The sequence below is a fragment of the Podarcis melisellensis genome (assembly GCF_964234715.1).
Source record: "Podarcis melisellensis genome assembly, chromosome: 2".
Taxonomy (NCBI): Eukaryota; Metazoa; Chordata; class Lepidosauria; order Squamata; family Lacertidae; genus Podarcis; species Podarcis melisellensis.
The window spans coordinates 118,468,054-118,491,234 of NC_138529.1; the positions used below are offsets into that span (position 1 = coordinate 118,468,054).

Below are 23,181 nucleotides of genomic sequence, written 5' to 3' on the forward strand. Positions count from 1 at the left end.
GAAAAAATTCATAGAACAAAAAAAATATATTAAACAAAAATATACAAATTTTTTTTGCAAGGGAAATTTGCATTTCTTTTATAAACCAGAAAGAATGGACAACATTTTGCGAGCAAAAAAATATTACTCGATGAAATTTATATTTTTTGCAAGGAAAATTTGCATTTCGGCGTTCTCTGGCAAAAGAGACGCCCTTTGTCTTTGTAGAACATCGCCAGCTGAGCTGAACACGCTTTCGGATGGCACACTTGTTCCTGGAATAGCCAAAAACCTCTTTGCAAGCACCTTCAACATCGGAAAGGAGGCTTCGTTTGCCTTCCACCATGTCAGAGGGCATTCATCGAAGCTCACTCGCGGCATAGATATATACTCATTTAGCTCTTTTTCTGCTTTTGATGCATCATCCGCCAGTGCCTCTTCTGCCTCTAAACCGAAGATCTTTGCCAACGTCCTTTTTCTGGGTGGAGCAGGGTGAGTATTGGGCTCCGTCGAAGCAGCACGCAGACTCCCTTGCAAGTCCGTCATCATCTTTACGGCCTCCTGTCTGACAGCCTCAGGAGCCTCCAAAAAACGCAGGCGAAACCTTGGGTCGCACAACGAGGCCAGGCCTAAAGTGGTTGTGGTGGGGGCGCTGTCGTACTTTTCTGACAGCGAGCCCAAAATCTCACGTTTAATGTCTTTCAGAAGCACACTGTCTCCCTCCTGGGGCTGGAGACTTTTCTTAATTTGCCTATAAAGAGGCAGAACAGACGAGGCCGTGACGTAACTGCTTCCGCTTAGAGTCGTGGTGAGGTCCTCTAACACGGTAGCTGCGGACACAAAGTCTTGGATGGCCGAGACGTCGGCCCCTTCCAACATCAAATGTCTTTTAGACGGATAATCCATAAGTACCTTGCACAGCGAGAGCTGGTTTTCGAGAAACCTTTGGCACAGCTGGAGCAGACTCCACCACCTGTTGGGACAAGCGCTTGGCAAACCCACCTTGTCAATCTCGAGCATCTCCTGAGCTCTGGTGAGGTCTTGCCTCATTTTCCAGCTACGGCAAATACTGTTCTGCAGCCTTTTCAGCTTCCTGACTGCCCTTCTCAGTTGTGTCAGGTTCAGAGCTCGGTTCACCCCGTCGTTTATATTGTGAGCGAAGCAAGAGATGTGCTCCAAGCCCAGCTGCCAGACCGCTCTGAGGATATTGGCGCCGTTATCCGTTGTGCTGCAAAATACGTTCTTCACGTCGGTGCCCCACTCCGATAAGGCGTCTCTGAGCATTTCGCAAAGAACGGCTGCGCTGGGCTCCTTAAAAAAATGTCTACAGGCCAAGCAAGCGTCGGTCAACTTCCACTCGTCTGAAATGAAATGGACCGTCACTGCCACAAACGAAGCACCAGCTACGGACGTCCAGCAGTCAGTTGTGACGGCCAGTTCAGTCGTAGTTAGCTGGAGTATTTCTCTCTTCATTTTCTCCACCGTGTCCTTGTACAGCTTTGGAACTCCTGCGGTAGCAAAGTAATTTCTACTGGGCAACGGATATTTCGGTTTTAGAGTGTTCACCATCTGGATAAATTTGGGGTGGTCCACTGTGTTGTAAGGCTCCAGACACGTAGCCAGATACTCTGTGATCGCCTGAGTACAAGATCTCGAGCTCTTAGGATCGAGTGGCTCAGAATCCGACGCGGTGTTTTGCTGTTCTCTAGGACTTTCCGCAACAGTTACTGCCACACTCGCTGATGCCGTCCCAGCCGCCGGCTCCATGGCATTTTTACGCGAAGGGACGGAAACGTCTCTGGACGAAGAAGGCAGCTCCCTAAATTCCTGAGGATGTTTGAGCTGGAGGTGTTTGCCGAGGTTGGAGGTGTTTCCGCCTTTTGCAGACACCGAGTGCGAACATATTCTGCAAATCGCGACCCCGTCGGACACCGCACGGCCGCTCTCGTTGGCAGGCAATCCAAAATACACCCAGAAAGGACTCTTTGTTTTTCTCTTGTCTACCAAATGGTGGTATTCGGGACATTCCAGAGCACGGGGATGAGGCGGGCTGGAGACAAATAGAGGGGGAACATTTTGAACGAAAATAAAACTCTAAAGCCAATGCATTTAATTTATGAAAATGTAATAGATGATAGCGTGCTTCAGCTAGACCTTTGCAGATTTCAGGACAACATACCAATACCAACATCATTATATGAATACTGATATATTGATGTTAATATATTGATGTAAATACATTGGTGTCAATATATTAATGTTAATGTTATCAATGATAACAAATATGTGAGAAATCAAGGGGGCGAGAGGAGAATTGAGAAGAGTTCTAGGGTAGGGAGTGGGACTGTTGAACATGCTTCTAGTTTGTAAGACCACTGCCTTGCCAGAGAAAGCTCTGCGGCCTATTTTTCTCTCCCGGTTTCTGATTTTATCCTGGAATGTCCCGCTTTTCCTTAAGGTGTCTCCATTTTCATTGGAGAAATGTTGGAGGGTGTGGAGTTATCCGACCCCTGAGCCATCTGAAGGCAATCCTGTATAGGGAAGTTTTTTTTAAAAAAGTTGGATATGGAATGCCCTGAATTCTGTTTCGTACAGACTGGCAGTATGATTGAAAAGGAGTGGGACTGGAGGAGAAAATGGGGAGAGTAACAAGGGTGGGGGGAGACACACTTGGAGGGAAAGAGAAGACTTTTGAATGCCAGAGCTAGGTGGGTAGCTGGTTGTGGTTTTTTTTTACTATGAAGCAACTTGAAGGCCAACAAGCATCTCAAGAGTGTATTTATGCAATAGATTATTTTTGAAAAAAATAATATTTTTAAAAAGCAGAGACATCACCTTGCCAACAAAGGTCCGTATAGTTAAAGCCATGGTTTTCCCAGTAGTGATGTATGGAAGTGAGAGCTGGACCATAAAGAAGGCTGATCGCCAAAGAATGAATGCTTTTGAATTATGGTGCTGGAGGAGACTCTTGAGAGTCCCATGGACTGCAAGAAGATCAAACCTATCCATTCTGAAGGAAATCAGCCCTGAGTGCTCACTGGAAGGACAGATCGTGAAGCTGAGGCTCCAGTACTTTGGCCACCTCATGAGAAGAGAAGACTCCCTGGAAAAGACCCTGATGCTTGGAAAGATGGAGGGCACAAGGAGAAGGGGACGACAGAGGACGAGATGGTTGGACAGTGTTCTCAAAGCTACCAGCATGAGTTTGACCAAACCGCAGGAGGCAGTGGAAGACAGGAGTGCCTGGCTTTAAAGAAGCTCTGTAAAAGTTAAAGAAATATTGCAAAAAAGAAAAATAGGTTTCAAATGTTTTACGAAAGGCGATAGTGAATTTAAGAACTGTGTGTTTAAAAATTAAATTTGGATGATTGTCAAAGAGGCTGAAGGAAGTCCAAAACTGGAAAATTTGCTAAAGTTGAAAATGTGATGTGTTATGTATTTTTTCTGTGAAAATTATTAAAAATTATTTTTTTAAAAAAAAAAGAGTGCCTGGCGTGCTCTGGTCCATGGGGTCATGAAGAGTCGGACATGACTAAATGACAGAACAACAGCAACAACAACAATTTTTGAAAGTACATACCTGTTCTCCACTTCCTGGCTATGCTTCCTGGTGTGAGTGTCACAGCCAGTGTCTGCTGGCTCGGCACCATTGACTCTGCCCAACTCAGCCAGCTTCAGGCAGTTCTCCCTGTGCTTTGCAGATTCCTCGTGAACCTTTGTCTTTATGGAGATCTGTTTCATGTCTGCCATTCCAGTCCGTGCCCAGGTGGCAGCGCCACCAAACAGCAAGCAGGGAAAGCACAGGAAGGCATTTTTCGAGGTACTTCCGCAAAGCCACTCCTTCCGGTCGTACCACGCCCTGCTAAACTTCTGGGTGACCGGCTTGCCTTTCTCCAGCACGGTTTGCACAATGCACAGGTCGGGGCAGTCGGGACCGAGCTCTTTAATGCAGCGTTGCTCAGCCAAACTGCGCTGAGGAAAGGGATTTTGCAGCAGCGCTTCCACGCTGTTCACCTTCACACAGTTGCAGGAAGATCTTCTGCTACAGGTCTGAAAAACAATTTAGAGAGGAATTATCATACCAGACTGTCCTTTCTCAAGCTGATCACACTCTGCAAATTCAGGTAGGTAGCTGTGTTTGTCTGATGCAGTCGAAATAAAAATAATTTTTTAAAAAATAAAAATTGTCCAGCAGCACCTTATAAACCAGGCATGTCTGAAGTCGATTTCAGGGGCCTAATTCGGCCGGCTGGCTGGTTTAATCTGGCCCCTGTGGCAGCTTTGGTTGGCCCCCACGGCCCTTCGCTTCATCATATCTGGCCCTCTTTGAAAAACGTTTGAACACCACTATTATAGACCAGCTAAGTTTGTTCTGGTATAAGCTTTCATGTGCATGGTATCTGAAGAAGTGTGCATGCACACAAAAGCTTATACCGAAACAAACTTAACCGTATTTTTCGCTCCATAGGGCGCACTGGACCATAGGGCGCACCTAGTTTTTAGGGGGGAGAATAAAGAAAATAATAATACCCCCCCCCCCCAGGTCCAGGAGCGGTGGCAAGATTGCGCGCAACCTCGCCGCCGCTCCCGGAGCTTGCGGGGCTGGGAAGCCCGAACTTCCCCTGACCCCAGCCCCCAGAACAGGCAGCTATCCGCAAGCCTTCCGAGCGCGGCGGGAACTCCCGCCGCGCTCAGAAGGCTTGCGGATAGCTGCCTGAAGCCTGGAGAGCGAGAGGGGTCGGTGCACACCAACCCCTCTCGCTCTCCAGGCTTCAGTGAAAGCCTGCATTCGCTCCATAGGAAGCACACACATTTCACCTTCATTTTTGGAGGGGAAAAAGTGCGTCCTATGGAGCGAAAAATATGGTAGTTGGTCTATAAGGTGCTACTAGGCAATTTTTAATTTATTTCTATTTCAACAATCTGCAAATATTGGACGAAACCTTAAAAAGAAGGCAGCTCAATGTCAGCCCTGACCAGTCGTTTGGCGCTGACCGCAAGCCCGTTTGAAGGCGTGCCAACACCAATAACGGACACCGACAGCGAACCCAGCTTTGTCTGCGGATGTAGTTTGGATTCAGACCTGCCAATGGGTATTTTGTCCCATGAAGCCCCAGCACTGAAGTCCGGTGCTCAAAAGCCTGTTGTGACGGACGGACCCAGAAACCAATCAGGAGACAGTGAGCTGCATTTAAGCAATATATAAGTTGTTTACATGCAGTGGTGCCCCGCAAGACGAATGCCTCGCAAGACAAAAAAACTCGCTAGACGAAAGAGTTTTCTGTTTTTGAGGTGCTTCGCAAGACGTTTTCGTCTTGCGAGTTCTTGCGAGTTTTTCCCCTCCCCCCCTTTTTCTAAGCCGCTAAGCCGCTAATAGCGCTAATCCGCTAATGGCCGTGCTTCGCAAGACGAAAAAAACGCTAGACGAAGAGACTCGCAGAATGAATTATTTTCGTCTTGCGAGGCACCACTGTACATGAAAGTGAAATGAAATCCATGAATCCAACCACACGGCACGTCAGGCAGCAGAGGAATCAACCTGAACGGCAGGTTGCCGGGAACGGAGAAGACAAGGAAAAGTCCTCGCCATCTGTTTTTATTCAATATTCACAGAGAGAGGCTTGGAAATGTGGTCTCTCGGAATAACAGCTTTGCTCCGAATGACCCACTCCCCCTCTCCCTTCATGCGTCATCACTACAGGTGCTGATTGCCAGGATCGTCCTACTTGTGTGTAGGACCCCGATAGAGACACATGCCCGAATGGCATGTTCCCTCCCTCCTGGTCGGTCCTTCGGGAGCTTCAAAAGCTTTCACCAGCCCAAACATCACAGCGACTGATACCAAGAAGCGTCAGCATGCTTAGGAACAGCAGAGTGTTAGCAGTTTGCGTAACAAACTCAGTATTTTGGCTAAACTGCAGTGGTATCTCGGGATAAGAACTTAATTCGTTCCGGAGGTCCGTTCTTAACCTGAAACTGTTCTTAACCTGAAGCACCACTTTAGCTAATGGGGCCTCCCACTGCTGCCATGCCACCGGAGCACGATTTCTGTTCTCATCCTAAAGCAAAGTTCTCAACCTGAGGTAATAATTCTAGGTTAGCAGAGTCTGTAACCTGAAGTGTATGTAACCCGAGGTACCACTGTACAGTGGTACCTCGGGTTACATACATTTCAGGTTACAGACTCCGCTAACCCAGGAATAGTACCTCGGCTTATACAATATACATATTCAAGGTACAGTGGTACCTCGGGTTAAGAACTTAATTCGTTCTGGAGGTCCGTTCTTAACCTGAGGTACCACTTTAGCTAATGGGGCCTCCCCCTGCCGCTGTGCCGCCCCACACGATTTCTGTTCTCATCCTGAAGCAAAGTTCTTAACCCGAGGTACTATTTCTGGGTTAGCAGAATCTGTAACCTGAAGCATTTGTAACCCGAGGTACCACTGTACTTTATTTACATATAATACACTCGGAGCATTCTGAATCAGCTCCTAGCTCTTCCTCATCAGACAACAAAGAGAAAGAACAAAGGACAATAGTCCTACATCACGGAATACAGTAGCACAAAACATCCTGTCTCCATCACTTCCCACTATGCGGAATGAAAACATACACTGTCATGTGATAAAACCAATCCCATGACTGCAAGCACGGAGCAAGAATCCTAACACCGTATGTGCCCTCTGCCTTTGAGCTCTTTGCTCTCCTACTTTCAAGGCCCGCCATGTTCTGGGAGAGGGGAGGTCTGGAATGCTTTCTAAAGACACTGAGTCCATCAGCCGTCGCTCCCCTATTGCTGCTTCTTCCTCCTCTTCCTCTCGCATTATTTCCCAGCTTTCCCCCTCATCTGTCTCTGAGCAGTGACCTCCCTCAAATCCCTCCACCATTCTTTCTCTGCCCGGTCTCTGACACTGCCCTGGCCAGGGCCCCCAATGCCTTTCAACATATCAGAAGCGTTGGCCTCCTGAGCTTGTGTGCTACGCTGTAAGGACTCGACAATAGCCATAGCTGCGAGAACACCCAATTGCCAAAAATTGGAAAAAAGAAACAATACCAACAAAAAATGAGTGGCAAGATAAATTATTTTACTACATTGACGCTATGTGAAATGGGAAACTGTGGGAAATTTTAAAAACTCATGCAACCCTTTGTTCTGGGCTTTTTCATCGTTTTTTGTGGAAACCATGTTACAACAACAATAATAATAATTTTTATTTATACCCCACCCTCCCCAGCCGAAGCCGGGTTCAGGGCGGCTAACAACAATAAAACAGTACAAAAGTACAGCACAAACAACACTCTAAAATCATTCATTATAAAATTAATTCAAATCAAGCCACTGGCAAACATTGGGCCAGAGCTCCGCAAAGATTGCCGAGGGAGGGAGTCAGGCTGTGCCCTGGCCAAAGGCCTGGTGGAACAGCTCTGCCTTGCAGGCCCTGCGGAAAGATGTCAAGTCCCGCAGGGCCCTAGTCTCTAGTGACAGGGTGTTCCACCAGATCGGAGTCACAGCCGAAAAAGCCCTGGCTCTAGTTGATAAATAGATTAGGCTTGCTAACCAGTTACTGTTTTGCTTCAGTTAACCTGGCTGTGTTCCCTTGCTTGAACCTGAGCAATACGGAACCTACAAGGCTAGACCCTAGTGAGGTTGGGAAACGGTTTAAGTACCGCACCCCTAGATTTTGTCCTCATCACCTTCACAGCACATAATTTAGGTCTTCTGGCTGGGATGAAGGAATTCTTAACGACAGCACCTCTTCCCTCACACGATCCCAATGCAGGCTGATCCTAAATATCCAAGTGAGTTCATACCCCAAGACCATTTTTCGAATCCCCGCGACGGGGTGAGCTCCCGTTGCTCGGTCCCTGCTCCTGCCAACCTAGCAATTCGAAAGCACATCAAAGTGCAAGTAAATAAATAGGTACCGCTCCGGCGGGAAGGTAAACGGCGTTTCCGTGCGCTGCTCTGGTTCGCCAGAAGTGGCTTAGTCATGCTGGCCACATGACCTGGAAGCTGTATGCCGGCTCCCTCAGCCAATAAAGCGAGATGAGCGCTGCAACCCCAGAGTCGTCCGCGACTGGACATAATGGTCAGGGGTCCCTTTACCTTTACAGTGGTACCTCAGGTTAAGTGCTTCGTTCCAGAGGTCTGTACTTAACCTGAAACTGTTCTTAACCTGAAGCACCACTTTAGCTAGTGGGGCCTCCTGCTGCTGCCGCGCCGCTGGAGCACGATTTCTGTTCTCATCCTGAAGCAAAGTTCTTAACCTGAAGCACTATTTCTGGGTTAGCGGAGTCTGTAACCTGAAGCGTATGTAACCTGAGGTACCACTGTACCTTTATGTTATCATTGAAACTGTTTCTATACTCCAGATATTTATGTCTTCTTTTCCCCTGCTGGTGAATGAAGCTTAAAGTCTCCACCCGTCTCTTCAAACGGCTTCTTCTCTTCAATGTGTAATAAGATTTGCGCTATAACCTTTACAGTCCAAACATTAAAATAGTTTCTGCTCTCTGTGGATGCTTTCTTGCAAGAGCCCATTTTTTCACGAAAGCTCCTCCTATAATATGCTATACGGCTTCTCCCCTATGTGTATTATTCATACAATAAAGTTTTTGTTGCAAATGACACTTTTCAGTCAACTTATAACTTACTTCCAGCTTGGGATGCTTGGCTCTTTTTGCTGTCACTTTGGGCTGTATCGAACAAAGCTGTTCTGTTGGTGGAAGGTTTTCCGCCTGCACAATGGAAGGTTCCTCCTCTCTCTTCACCTCACAAATCGGTTCCGGGGCTTCACCCATCTCTCCAAACCAGATGTTCAGGGGACGCAAGGGGCAGTAAGAATCTACTTCACTTTTAATCTCTGGATCTTTACTTCCTGGAATCAAAAAGAAAGGAAGCATGTGAGGAACTGAGTCTCTAAGGAGAAGGAACCAACCAAATTCACAGCTGTGTAAAAGATAGCAAAGACATCACCCATACAAATATTCAGTGGGGAGGCAGAACCTGCCATACATTAAATAAACCGGGCTGATATTTACTAAGGTGTTGTTTTAACTTAGCTATTCAAGGGTGGAATATAGGTTAGCAGGAACTGTTGGGAATTGGTGGCTCTGTCACCCACTGGGACCAAAAATTCTGTCATTTTCTGCAAGAACAAACCAAACGTCCGGAAAGTAAGAGAGCTGAGGGTGGCAGAAGTCCACAAAAAACAAACACACTATTATCAGGGAACCAGTTCAAAAATCACCTGTCTATGGAGGACCTTAACTCAGGTGTGAGGAACTATGTCCCTCCAGATGTTATCCCCAGCTCACATCATTGTTGATCATTTGGCCAGCTACGACTGGAGGGCCACAGGACCCTCGTACCTACAGGACCGCCTCTCCTGGTATGCCCTGTGGAGGACCTTAGTCCATAAATAACAACACTTTGGAAGTTCTGAGCCCCAAGGAGGTTAGATTGGCCTCAACCTCAGCCTCAACCAGGGCCAGGGCCTTTTCAGCTCTGGCCCCGGCCTGGGGGAACACCCTACCTCAAGAGATCAGGGCCCTGCGGGTTTTGACATCTTTCCGCAGGGCCTACAAGACAGAGCTGTTCCGCCTGGCCTTTGGGCTGGACTCAGTCTGATCCCTCCCCTCATTTTTTTTATGGAACCCCTTATATGGGATTTGTATACAGCCATACCTCAGGTTGAAGTTGCTTCAGGTCGAGCGCTTATGGGTTACGCTCTGCGGTGACCCGGAAGTAACGGAACGTGTTACTTCCGGGTTTCACCGCTTGCACATGCGCAGACGGTCAAAATGACCCGTTCGTATCCAGAGGTACCACTGAATAAATTTTCCCTCAGCTCTTTCTGCTGGCCCATATAGGACCAGCATGGATAGTTAGCCCCGGTGAATATTTGACGTTTTCTCCCCTTATTGCTTTGATCTATAGGCTACCACTAAAACGAGGCTGCATTTTAAACTGTATACTAACTTACATTTTAATCAACTCTTCTCTTGTTTTTTAGTTTCATTTTTAATGTTTTTATTGTATTTATATTCAGTGTTAGCCACCCTGAGCCTGGTCTTGGCCGGGGAGGACAGGGTATAATTTATTTATTTATTTATTTATTTATTTATTATTAATTCCTCTTCACTTCTCCCTTCCTCCTTCCTCGTGGTCATTGTGAGAGTTGCTCATTTTCTTCAACTCCCTGGTGTACCTGGTGAAGACGTGTTCTCCTGCCCCAAGAGTACAAGGTCTACAGAAGCACCTCTGGGCAAGGGGTTTTGCCAAAATATTTTTGGAAGTCCACAAGATTACTGTGCACCAGACAACCATGGGCAGCTGGTCCATTAGGGCGAAAGGGTCACTGCCCCACAAACCTCAGCCTTCCTGCCTTCTCCCTTACAAACAGCAAGCGAGTGGCTCTGCCCATCACTGGCTCTCGCTTTGCTCACCACTGGGTCCCCTCCATGCTGCCCTGCCCGTCTCAACGGGCACCAGACACTACTGCAGAAAACCTCCAATTCCCAGGCAAGGAGGAGCACATTCGCAATTACCTGCTGCTGAGTATCCTTCCATGCAGGGCGGTATAACCAGCTCTTCAAGCCAGCGGATGAGGTCCGGCCTGGGCATGAGAGGGTCTCCTCCTTCTTGGGAGAAAGGAAAAGCAGGCCTAATTACAAACACATTTCCTTCTGAAACATCCCCGTTTTCGTCTCCCACACCCTGTTCTTGGCAAGAGGAGGAGGTCTCTCCCCCCTCCCCCCATACTTGGGTGCCCACATGCCTATTGCCCAGTTCAGATTTTGGGGGAAGGACCATTGCTCACATGTGGGAGCACTGGCCTCATGAGCAGAAGCTCCCAAGTTTAATCCCCGGGCTGAACACTGAGCTAGGTAGACCAATGGTCTGACTCGCCATAAGGCAGTATGGATATGAAGAGAACAATACAGCCTAGATCAGACACGTCCAACTCTCAGGAGACTGCGATCTACTCCTGGTATAATAAAACTAGCAGTGATCTACCCATTGTCATTATAATAATAATAAAATTTTATTTATATCCCGCCCTCTCCAGCTGAAACTGGGCTCAGAGCAGCTAACAATAAAAGTAACAGTTTACATAAAATCACAATCAATTAATTGAAAAGCATTCTAAAATCAAATTAATGGCAACCATTGGGCTAGAGTTCTGTGAGGATTACCAAAGGACTGTGCCTTGGCCAAAGGCCTGCTGGAACAGCTCTGTCTTGCAGGCCCTGCGGAAAGATGTCAAGTCCCACAGGGCCCTAGTCTCTTGGGACACAGCGTTCCACCAGATTGGGGCCACAGCCGAAAATGCCCTGGCTCTGATTGAGGCCAGCCTAACCTCCCTGTGGCCCAGGACCTCCAAGATGTTTTTCTTTGAAGACTGAAAGGTCCTCCGTGGGACATCCCAGGAGAGGCGGTCCCGTAGATATGAGGGTCCTAAGCCATATAGGGATGTAAAGGGTAAAACCAGCATCTTGAACCTGATCCTGTACTCCACCGGGTGCCAGTGCAGCTGGTATAGCACCGGGTGAATGTGATCTCACAGCGAACACCCCGTAAGGAGTCTCGCTGCAGCATTCTGCACCCGCTGGAGTTTCTGGGTCAGTCTCAAGGGCAGCCCCACGTAGAGCAAGTTAATCCAGTCTGGAGGTGACCGTCGCGTGGATCACAGTGGCTAGGTCAGGGCGAGAGAGGTAATGTCCATTGCCAGCTTTTTTTAGGAGAGACCAGAGTTGAGTTGTTGAGCTTTCTTTAGGGACGATGGACCAGAGAGGGTTGAGCTAAATGATCCTCAGGGTCCTTTCCATCTCTTATGATTATAAATGACTGGGAACCCCTGCAGAATCAACATATAACTTCAGAGGACATGCTGTCTCAGCAAATATCAGACCATCCTGCCTAGTTGCATCCCTCTCTTACTAGTAAACTTTAACAACATCATTAACCCAGAATGGCCATACTGAATGATCCCTGCTGTTGAGACTCCAACACTATACAATCGTACCTCAGCTCCTGAATGCCTTGGGAGTCAAACGTTCTGGCTCCCGAACAATCGAAAACCTGAAGTGAGTGTTCCAGTTTTTGAACATTCTTTTGGAAGCTGAATGTCTGATGGGGCTTCCAATTGGCTGCAGGAGCTTTGGTTTTCAAACATTTTTCAAACATTTTGGAAGTCGCACAGACTTCCAGAATGGATTCTGTTCAACTTCCGAGGTACGACTGTACCTGTTTGTATTTATATATTTAATGCTATTTTTAATATAACTTTTTGTATTGCTTGAAAACCCATGCAATGATGACCAGTTACGGCAGGTGTGCTATTCTCCAAAATAAACTGAGTCCAGCAATGAGGAGAGAGAAATCTCATCTCTTCAGTGTCTTACGAACCAAAGGGTGGAGAGGTCCCTACCCAGGGAAGTCACATTCCTATAATTTTCCAGCATGATTTCCTTATACAGAGCCTTCTGCCATGGGTCCAGGAGTTCCCACTCCTCCTTCGTGAAATGTATGGCCACCTCCTCAAAGGACACCAAACCCTGAAAAGTAGTAATAATAATAATAATAATAATAATAATAATATGAATAATAATAATAATAATGTCCCGCCCATCTGGCTGAGTTTCCCCAGCCACTCCTCACTCCTCACGAATAATCCTAAGGAAATGGGCGTGGTAAAGTGCAGGTAAAGAAATTTTGGAAATATTGTACAAGAGCGAAAGCTCGTGGCCTACTTAAAGGGCACTTTGGATGTCGAAAAAGCAAAGATAGACCCCATAACCAAAGAGGAACCCAAACTTTTCATTCCAATGAATCCCAAAGCATCGTACAAACTAAAGATAAAAGTAACATAATAGAACATACATCACAAACACAGCATAAATCATAAACAGAATACCTCACCTACCTGAGCAGCCATTTCTTCTCTTTTCACCAAGAGGAGGCTGCCGGGAAGGGGTCACTGAGCTTCTTCCACAACCTGTGGGGGACGGGTTGTGGGGTGTGAGAGAGACAAGTAGGGTTGGAAGATCTTTATCCCACCTTTCCCCCCACTTTAGTCCCACCACAATGTGGAAAGGTAAATAAAATAAAATAAAATAAATTCCTCGCCGCCCACGAAGCTCACAGCCCTTGCAGGGTTCCTGCTTGGAAAACTACAGTTCCCCCAGGGATCCTTGCAGAGAAGTGGGGCCCTTCGAAAAGGTGCATTTCTTCCAGGGTGTTTCAATGCATAGGGAGGGTCTGCCCTAAGCCATGCAATATATGGGGGGACCACAAATGATCCAGCAGCAGGAGGAGCTGAGCACACCTACTCCTGTGGAATTAATTAATTGATGGATGTTTTAATAATAATAATTTTGCACCCTGCCCATCTAAAACAGAGGAGGGGGGAAATTGTTTGCATGGTGGTGGGAGAGATTTCCCCCAGCTGGGCTGGTGAGAAGGGGGCTGGGGGTGGGATAAGAGGGGGGGTCCCTTTCACCCCTTCCTCGCCCCCCTGGAGGCCGGAGCTCCTGCCTCACCCTCCTAAGACTCACCCTCAGCGCCTCCCCAGCAACAATTCGGGAGGATTTGGGGGGTAATTGGGGAGGGGGAGGGGGGAAGAGTCACTGGGTGGGCCTAGACACTTCCGGGTTCCCAACGGCAGCGGCTAAGGGTCGTCCATGTGCGGGGCAAGCGGGAGTGGAAATAGGCAGGAGTGGGAGGAGAAGCCTTAAATAAAGCAGGAGGGATTCGAAGGGTCCATATTTTTAACCCTTCCCCGCATCTGCTTTGGAATGATCTCTCTCTCCGGCCGAAAAAGGATAATGGCTATATATGAAGCCACATTGCGCATGCAACCAGCAAATGCATGCAAATGTTGGGGGAGTTTCGTGGATGGAGAGCTTGTAAAATGAGGGGAATTTATATTTAAAAATTGTACATATTTGTATATATGGAATTTATATTAAAAAAATTGCATGTATTTGTATATATACAAAATATTGTCTGTCTATCTATCTATCAATCATCTATCTATCTATCTATCTATCTATCTATCTATCTATCTATCTATCTATCTATCTATCATCTTTCTATAATTATACATATACATACAAACCTATATATAGTTTATATAATTTAGATACTAATCAGGAAGGCTTATTTTATGCCTCTGCAGTCGCTGCGCAACCTGTGGAAGAGGTAGACCAATCGCCTTGAATAGACACCTGTCCCGCTTTGACCTCAGCTGCTCCCTCCCTCCCTCCCTCCCTCCATTCCCTGATTGAACCAGGAAGGAACGCGCGCGCTTCCTTTGAACGTTCTCCGCTCGTCTTTACCCCGCCTCTCTAGGAAGCGCGTGTCGCTCCCTGTAACCCTTAGAGAGCCAAGCGGCGGCGGGGGTTTGAAAGGCTGGGTTCTTAGAGAGGCAGGAAATGGGGGAACCGGGGGATGTCAATAGTGGGAGCAACTTCCTGCCTTGCGTTTCCCCCACCCTCCACGAAATGTTTCTGCAAAAGCGGCTTGTGAATGCTGTTTGCCAGAAGCTGCAGGGAGGTCAGTGGCTGTTGCTAGAGCGCGTGAAAAGTGCATTTAAAAGTGGGTTTGCTGGTGGGGGGAGAGGAGGGGCCGGGTCTTTCTTGGGAGAGGGGGGCAGGTTCAAAAGAATTATAGAATCCTAGAGTTGGAAGGGACCCTGAGCATCATCTAGTCCCACCCCCAGGCCCTCCAACGTTTTTCCTATGAAAATCATTCCATAATGATAATTTTACTATTTATACCCCACACATTTGACTGGGTTGCCCCAGCTACTCTGGACAGCTTCCAACATACATAAAAACATTTTTTTTAATAAAAAAACCCCTCCCCTATACAGGATCGCCTCCAGATGGCTCAGGGGTCGGATAGCTCCATACCCTCCAATGTTTCTCCAATGGAAATAGGGACGTCCTAAGAAAAAGTGGGACATTCCGGGATCAGATCCAGAAACTGGGGCGGCTTCTCTAAATCAGGGATGTCCCTGGAAAATAGGGACACTTGGAATGCAAGAATATGCTATTGTCCCTTACAGGGATCAAACCTGCAACCTGCTGATGGAGGATACAGATTGCTGGTGGAGAGGGGCTGGTGGAGAGGGGAGAGGGTGACTGGCCTGGTGGAAAGGGGAGAGGGTGACTGGCCCAAGATCACCCAGCGAGCTTCATGACTCAGCGGGGATTCGAACCCTGCTCTCCCAGTTCCTACTCCAGCATTCTAACCATTACGCCACCCTGGCTCTCCAGTGAAATGTTCCCAGCCTTTCACTTTGTGTATCCCAAAGAGAAAGCCGTTCCTCAGAATCACTCAGTTCTGTGCAAGCATCTGCACATCCTTCCTTAAGGCCATTTGTTGTCTTCTTCTGAGGCGATCCCTCGTAGCTGAGTAAGATTGTCTTTCACGAACCCAGTTTTAACAGTGAGTCCGTAAGTGGCTGTGGAGACCATTCTGGATCCACACCTTTGGTAAAGGCTGTATCCAATTGGAGTGCTCACAGGCCAGTGTTTCCCAGTTATCAGTGCTTATACAGTCGTACCTCGGACGTCGAATGCCTTTGGCGCCCGAACGCCGCAAACCCAGAAGTGAGTGTTCCGGTTTGCGAACTTTCTTTGAAACCCAAGCATTCAGTGTGGGTTCTGTGGATTCCAATTGGCTCAGGAGTTTCCTGCAGGCAATTGGAAGCTGTGCCTTGGTTTCCAAACTTTTTGGAAGTCAAACGTACTTCCGGAATGGATTCCGGATACAGAGGTACCACTGTACAGGGTTACATACGTTTCAGGTTACAGACACTTCAGGTTACAGACTCCACTAACCCAGAAATAGTACCTTGGGTTAAGAACTTTGCTTCAGGATGAGAACAGAAATCACATGGTGGCAGCGGCAGACCCCATTAGCTAAAGTTCTTCAGGTTAAGAACAGTTTCAGGTTAAGAACGGACTTCCAGAACGAATTAAGTACATAACCAGAGGTACCACTGTGTTAATTTTTTTAAAAAATTGCCTTGAGAGTGTCTTTAAACCTCTTTTGTTGTCTCACGGCAGTTTCTCTCTTTCTCTTCAGGGTAAGTGGTTTGTCACCCACCTGCTTCTGAATGACCTTTCTGTGGGCCGGGAATGAGGCATCTCTGAAGGAGCCCTTCTGAACCCCCTTTTGCGTCGACACAGCAGCTCTGGTTCCCAGCAGCGTTGCGGGACAGGGGCAAGAGGCGTCGGGCTAAGCCTGGGAGGCGGGATGGCGGTGGAGCAAGCAGATAGGTCCCCTGCCCTGACTCTCCAGCTGCAGGCCATGCCGGATGAAAGCAAGGACCCAGAAATGAAGATGGAGCCAGAGGTGCTTCAAGGCCTCAAAGAGGCAACAGAGGCAGGAGACAGCTCCCCAGACTCCCAGTCAGCGGCCATCAGGGTCCCCAAACGCTGGGAAGAGCTGCAGCGCGTTAAGCAGGAACCAGGTGAGGGTCTGTCGTCGCTCCGCTGGGAAGCCCAGTGGCAGGAATTCCTGAAGGCGGTGCAGACCCCTCACTCTGGCGAGGGCGACCCACAGCTGCCAGAAGCCGTGCCGTGGGGTGAAGGCAAGAACGCCCTGTCCCGCTGTGAGAGGGCAGAGGCCGTCAGCCAGGGGACTCAAGAACAGAGCCAGGATGGGGTCCTTCCTTTCAACATAGCAGCCCAGCCGGCTGATGGGAGGGCGGGCGCCACTGGCGATGTCGGACCAGCGATAAAGATGGAGGACTCCGCCAGCGGAGAGGCCCAGCGTCGGCTTTTCAGGCAGCTCTGCTACTGGGACGCCCGGAGTCCTCGCGAGGTCTACAGACGGCTCCGGGAACTGTGTACGCAGTGGCTGAAGCCAGAGAGGAGCACGAAGGAGCAGATCCTGGACCTGGTGATCCTGGAGCAGTTTCTGGCTGTCTTGCCCTCGGACATGGGGAGCTGGGTGAAGGAACGAGGCTCGGAGAGCTGCGTCCAAGCCCTGGCCCTGGCAGAGGAATTCCTCCTGAGGCACCAGGAGGCAGAGAAGGCGGGAGGGCAGGTGAGAGTGTCTCATCCTGGGATTTTCCCCTGAGGCATTTGTGGCGCAAAGGTCTGAGTGTCACACCTTAAAAAGGGTGGAGACCAAAGGTGGGGAGCCTCAGGTGCAGGGGCCAAATGCAGGGCTGCCTCTGGCCCTCAGGACCCTTCTCAGGCCATGTCCTTTGTTCTCCATCAGTTCTTCCGGATGTTTAGCTGAAATCTCCTTTCTTGTAACTTAAGGCCATGTGTTCGAGTCCTACCTTCCAGAGCAGGAGAACACAATCTCGCTGCATCTTCCATGTGACAACCTTTATTAGAAGATAGCTGTCCTAATTCTCCTCTTTTCCTTTTTGTTTTTTTTTGAAATAATTTTTATTTGATTTTAGAAATTATAAACTTAAAACAAAGTCAGTTATAAAAAAGCCATGTAAAGAGATTATTCTGAATCTCACAACTCCCCCCCCCCATACCCTCCGTGGGTCCTAATATCAATATTTATAACTTCATATCAGTCCGTTATCCACATTTTTAATCCATCTAAATTGTCCATAGTTTCTGTTACTTTGCAAGTGTGGTTAAAATCCTGCTGATGTTTTCATCTGCTTACAATGGTCTCCTAAGTAAGATATAGATTTTCCCATTCTTTGTTAAAGTTCTTGTCTTCTTGGTTCCTGAGCTTCCCGGTTAATTTTGCCATTTCAGCATAGTCCATCAACTTGGTTTGCCATTCTTCCCTGGTTGGGATTGTTTCTTCCTTCCATCGCCGGGCTAATAACATCTGTGAGGCAGTTGTCGTGTACATAAAAAGTCTTTTTCTGGTCCTTTGGTATCTCAGTACCTATAATTCCTAATAAAAAATGCTTCTGGTTCTTTGACAAACGTTATTTTAAACATTTTTTTCATTTCATGATATATCACCTCCCAGAAAGTTACACGTCCACCACATATGGTAAAAGGTACCTTCTTTTTCTTTACATATCCAGCAGGTATTTGTGCTTGTTCTATACAGTAATTCTCTTCTTTTCCTTGTCCTCTGCTGCCCCAGGGGACATCCACATGACAGCTAAAGCACGTAAACAGCCTTGATTTCCCCCCCCCATGCAAAGAATTCTGGGAATTGTAGTTTGTTCCGGATGCTGAGAGTGCAGACGGTTCTCATATTCTTACACGGCTAGAAATGGAACACTGGACATTGCTGCGATGGTTCCACCCATCCATCAGACTTAGACCATATCTCTGGTCTGATCCCATTCCTCACTGCTGCTGTCGTTCTGTGAAATATTGTCTGGACCGCTTTGTGTCTTGACTAAAACATTGACGCGTATTTCAGGTGCCAGGGGCGTTCCAAGAGGCTGCTGTGACCTTTGCTGGAAATGTGGAGGCACCGCCGGAAACCACCCAGAGGCAGCTTGGCGGGGAGTTCAAGCGGGAAAATGTGGGGGTCTCCAGCGTGCTGGGTAAGGGCTCACCCCCCGCCGTGAATTGTCGTTTCAAGTAGGTATAATGCCCTGACTCAGGGAATCACCAACATGGGGCACTCGGCCCCTTCTGTGACGCCCATGAAAGGTCTCAGTAGAGAAACCTCTCAAAAATCCACAATCCACAACAGACTTGTTTCCTCTTCCTGTTCAGTTCCTGTTTGCATTGACTTAGCCATTCCTACATTGAAATGCCCCCGAAACTGGCTTTAGGGAAGTTTTTAATGTTTGATGTTTTATCGTGTTTTTAATATTCTGTTGGGAGCCGCCCAGAATGGCTGGGGAGGCCCGGCCAGATGGGCGGGGTATAAGTAATGAAAAGTAATGAAAGTAATGAAAAGTAATGAATAGTAATGAAAAATTACTATTACTACTAAAGTGGTACCTCAGGTAAAGAACTTAATTCGTTCTGGGGGTTCGTTCTTAACCTGAAACTTCTTAACCTGAAGCACCACTTTAGCTAATGGGGCCTCCTGCTGCTGCTGCACCGCCAGAGCACGATTTCTGTTCTCATCCTGAAGCAAAGTTCTTAACCCGAGGTACTATTTCTTGGTTAGCGAAGTCTGTAACCTGAAGCGTCTGTAACCTGAAACGTATGTAACCCGAGGTACCATTGTACTACTACTACTACTACTACTACTACTACTACTATTACTTCATTGGTGGTCAGGATTAGACACTCTCCTTCCCTTCTGCCCTGAACCGAGGAAAGCATTTTTCTTGGTGTAAGTGCTGAGACATGTCCTCATTCCTGGCATTTTTTTTTAAAAATAGAAAACTCTGGCACTTTGAGAGTTGAACAGAAAAAAGACTTATTTCCCAGAAACGTTTTGGGAGTTGAGCAAACTGTATACATTGAACTCTGCAGGTGTCGCAGGCTTTTCAATAAGATGGCGAACGCTCAGCTGAAATTTACGACTTTCCAAAATAAAGTCGTAGAAAAGCTGCCATGTCTCTTGGACCACAGCAGAATCAATTGCTAAAAGTTTATAGAATCACTGGGTTGGAGATAGCTTTTTGGCTCCATGAAGCTGATTGGCCTTGAAGGTGAAATTTAACAGGTGGGCGGGGACAGCCCCTGTCAATCACCTGATGTCACGATAACATCAGATGGAAGGCGCCGCTAAAACAAAGTGTTTTCCCTCCCTCCTTCATGTTAAGCGGGGTGTTCTGATGCAAACACCATCCTGTTTCACACCTGCTCTAACCACCACCACCCCAAGTCTGGGTGAAAGAACATGATTTGCAAACGAGAGGTTGTTTCTGCAGTTTAGCTTGTTGCATCCCTAACTCATGGGATCATACAATTGTAGCATTGGAAGGGATTTTGAGGGTCATCTGGCCCAAACCCCAACAATTCAGGAATCTCAGCTAAAGCATCCATGACAGATGGCCTTCAAAAAACCTCCAATGAAGCAGGTTGATATAACAACAAAAACAGCAACAACAACAACAACAACAATTATTATTATTATTTATACCCCGCCCATCTGGCTGGGTTTCCCCAGCCACTCTGGGCGGCTTCCAACACAATATTAAAATACAGTGGTCTGTTAAACATTAAAAACTTCCTTAAACAGGGCTGCCTTCAGATGTCTTCTAAAAGTCTGGTAGTAGTTGTTCTCTTTGACATCTGGTGGGAGGGCATTCCACAGGTTGGGTGCCACTACCGAGAAGGCCCTCTGCCTGGTTCCCTGTAACTTAGCTTCTCGCAGGGAGGGAACTGCCAGAAGGCCCTCAGCACTGGACCTCAGTGTCCGGGCAGAACAATGGGGGTGGAGACGCTCCTTCAGGTATACTGGGCCGAGGCCGTTTAGGGCTTTAAAGGTCAGCACCAACACTTTGAATTGTGTTCGGAAACGTACTGGGAGCCAGGGTTAGTTGCTCGAGTTCATTCCTAAAAATCTCCTTTTGTTATTTCAGCAGGTGACAGGGACCACTGCTGTGCTACTGCTGGAGAATTATTCTGGGTCCCACAAGGTAGAGCGATGGGTCAGGAGCTGGAGGAAAAAGATGGAAGCCAAGGAAAGTCAGAGAAGCTTCGGAGCCATAAGATGTGGAGAGACAAATTTCTCCCTTGCCTGGACGACGACAATGACGTCTGTGAAATGCCGGCCCAGCAGGGTGCCCTCAAAAGGAAGAAGCGCATCAGAAGCGCTGTGAGCGAGAAGCTTCTCCGAGACGAATCGAACCTCCATGGAATCCACACGGGGGAGAAACCACACGACTGCTCGGTTTGCGGGAAGATATTCCGCAGGCGTTCGGACCTCAACAGCCACCAGCGAACCCACACGGGAGAGAAGCCTTACGTTTGCCTGAACTGCGGGAAGAGGTTCAACCGGAGCACGAACCTTATTTCACACAAGAGAATCCACACGGGGGAGAAGCCCTATAAATGCTCGGACTGCGGGAAAAACTTCTGCCACAAATCCGGCCTGATTAGGCACCGGAGGACCCACACGGGAGAGAAGCCGTACGCCTGTTCCGAGTGCGGGAAGAGCTTCAGCCAGAGGCAACATCTGATCACCCACCAGCGGAACCACACGGGAGAGAAACCGTTCACGTGCTCCGAGTGCGGGAAGAGCTTCAACCAGAGCCAGCACCTTACCACACACCAGAGAAACCACACCGGGGAGAAGCCCTTTGAATGCTCCCAGTGCGGCAAACGCTTTTGCGACAAGTCCACCCTTTTTAGACATCAGAGAAGCCACATTGGGAAGAAACCCTTCAAATGCTCCAAGTGCGAAGAGAGCTTCTACCGGAGCAAGCATCTTATCAGACATCAGAGAATCCATCTTGAACCTTCAGCGGTCTAATTTCGTGGGGGTTTTTCCCCCTCCTAAGTTAATGTATATAAACAGTGTTTGTTCCTTGCTTTTTGCTGTCCGCAAATCATGTTTCGAAGGCATTGGGGATACCATATTTTTTGCTCCATAAAACACACTTTTATCTTCCTAAAAAGTAAGGGGAAATGTCTGTGCGTCTTATGGAGCGAATGTGTGGTCCCTAGAGCCGAATTGCCTAGGGGCAAAATGCAGATCATGCTTTTTTGAGATAGAGAGAGAGAGGGAAGTGGGTGTTCAAACAAAGCCGCTGATCGGCAAGCAATCGGGAGCGAGATAAGGGACGCTAGCAATAAAGGAGGCTGCCTGGGAGGGGGGAGGTAAAGACAGCAAACTTGCAAGGAGAGGAGACAGGAAGACTAAAGCAATGAGGAGAGAAATTAGAAGAAAAGGAGGAGCAAAAAACTGCTCCAGCTAAGGAAGACACTAAGGCAAACAAGAGGGAAGGGGGTGTTGAAAGGAAACAGCTGATCAGTAAGCGATCGGGGAGGGAGATAAGGGACACTAGCAATAAAGGAGGCTGCCTGGGAGGGGGAGGTAAAAGCCCATGGATCCTCAGGATTTTTACATTGGGTCACCCCAAATTCACCATCAGATCACATAGCATGTCCATGGCTACAGCCTGCACCAAAAATATCATGCACCTACTGTTGCCTGGGGGCGCAATGGTGCAAAAACGTGGTTACAAAGCACGGATCCACATGGATCCTCAGGATTTTTGCATTGGGCTACTCCAAACTCACTGTCAAATCACATGTCTGTGGCCACAGCATGAACCACAAAAATCATACATCCACTGTTTCGTTCGGAATTTTTTTTTTCTTGTTTTCCTCTAAAAACTAGGTGTGTCTTATGGAGCGGAAAATATGGTAATTACTGCCTTCAGATACAGATGGGTGGGGTACAAATAAAAAAAATTACCATCATCATCACTCGATAGCCCTCTCCTCTGTGAATTTGTCTTTTTTAAAATCAGTGGCTGTTGGTGTTTCCTGTGGCAGTGAGTTCCACAGTTTAACTGTGAGATACTTTTCCTTGGTCCAACGTTCGGCATCATTGGACGTCTGGTGTTATGGGAGCATGAGAAGCACGTTGTCAGTGTTCCCCACGGCTTGCGTTTCGGTTTTCCCTTCTCAAAAAAAAATAAATGTGACAAGCAGCCCATAAGATGGACCGCGCATAATTTTATAAACTTCTGCCTCGTTGCCTCTTTCTCGCATTTCCCTCTAAACAAAAAAAAAAATCCCCAAATGTTGAAACCTCTCTGCACGGGGGAGACGCTTCGACTTTGGCTGGTGTTTTCTGAAACTCTTCCCAACTCTACAATATCCTTTTGGGAAGGTGGGGACCGTATGGGCAAAGCACCGTTGTTAGAAATATGAATCACCCCGCACTTAGTCCTTTTACAATTTCTCTCTCTGTTGGAAGCTGCCTTAAAGGTAAAGGGAGCTGGGTAGGTTTAGCCTTGAAAAGAGGAGACCGAGAAGAGGCAAGGTAGCCAATTTCAAATTTCGAAAAATAAATTTCAAAAACCAGGCAGAGGGCCTTCTCAGTAGTGGCGCCCTCCCTGTGGAACGCCCTTCCTTCAGACATTCAGAAGACATCTTAAGGCAGACCAGAGAAGTTTTTAACGTGTGATATTTTACTGTATTTTTGGTTTCTATGGAAGCCGCCCAGAGTGGCTGGGGAGGCCCAGCCAGATGGGCGGGGTATAAATAATAAATTTATTATTATTATTATTATTATTCAGATGTCGAGGAGATAAAAGAATTACACAACTTTTAGAAAACACCTGAAGGCAGGCCTGTGTAGGGAGGTTTTTAAGGCTTGATGTT

At 47.6% G+C, this 23,181-nt stretch overlaps 2 protein-coding genes across 3 annotated transcripts; one reads left to right on the forward strand and one right to left on the reverse strand.

The window, feature by feature from the left end:
• Nucleotides 1-2: 2 nt before the first annotated feature.
• LOC309364404 (E3 SUMO-protein ligase ZBED1-like) lies at nucleotides 3-12,540 on the reverse strand. Its single transcript, XM_081901620.1, has 5 exons — nucleotides 12,414-12,540; nucleotides 10,531-10,623; nucleotides 8,635-8,858; nucleotides 3,560-4,029; nucleotides 3-2,029 (listed from the first exon to the last, which is right to left on the reverse strand). The coding sequence occupies exons 1-5, from the start codon at nucleotides 12,445-12,447 to the stop codon at nucleotides 124-126; spliced, it is 2,727 nt and encodes a 908-aa protein (XP_081757746.1). The 5' UTR covers nucleotides 12,448-12,540; the 3' UTR covers nucleotides 3-123.
• Nucleotides 12,541-14,391: 1,851 nt separating this feature from the next.
• Nucleotides 14,392-21,377, forward strand: LOC309364630 (uncharacterized protein). Of its 2 annotated transcripts, none has more exons than XM_081902310.1 (4): nucleotides 14,392-14,539; nucleotides 16,079-17,044; nucleotides 18,356-18,482; nucleotides 20,427-21,377. In XM_081902310.1, exons 2-4 carry the CDS (start codon nucleotides 16,250-16,252, stop codon nucleotides 21,317-21,319), a joined length of 1,815 nt encoding a protein of 604 aa, XP_081758436.1. In that variant the 5' UTR covers nucleotides 14,392-14,539; nucleotides 16,079-16,249; the 3' UTR covers nucleotides 21,320-21,377. The 2 variants fall into 2 exon arrangements, with proteins under 2 accessions (XP_081758436.1, XP_081758437.1); XM_081902311.1 differs by having other exon boundaries at nucleotides 20,430-21,377.
• The last annotated feature ends 1,804 nt before the right edge of the window (nucleotides 21,378-23,181 follow it).

What these genes read in the sequence shown, in the direction of transcription:
- LOC309364404 (XM_081901620.1), bottom strand. Translation starts at nt 12,447, where the DNA reads ATGCTGGAAAATTATAGGAATGTGACTTCCCTGG. An exon ending in GGAAGGATACTCAGCAGCAG is followed by an intron (nt 8,859 to 10,530) that starts GTAATTGCGAAT and finishes TTTTGATTCCAG; the next exon opens with GAAGTAAAGATCCAGAGATT. An exon ending in CCAAGCATCCCAAGCTGGAA is followed by an intron (nt 4,030 to 8,634) that starts GTAAGTTATAAG and finishes ATTGTTTTTCAG; the next exon opens with ACCTGTAGCAGAAGATCTTC.
- LOC309364630 (XM_081902310.1), top strand. Translation starts at nt 16,250, where the DNA reads ATGGCGGTGGAGCAAGCAGATAGGTCCCCTGCCCTGACTCTCCAGCTG. An exon ending in CAGAGAAGGCGGGAGGGCAG is followed by an intron (nt 17,045 to 18,355) that starts GTGAGAGTGTCT and finishes CGCGTATTTCAG; the next exon opens with GTGCCAGGGGCGTTCCAAGA. An exon ending in GGGGGTCTCCAGCGTGCTGG is followed by an intron (nt 18,483 to 20,426) that starts GTAAGGGCTCAC and finishes TTGTTATTTCAG; the next exon opens with CAGGTGACAGGGACCACTGC.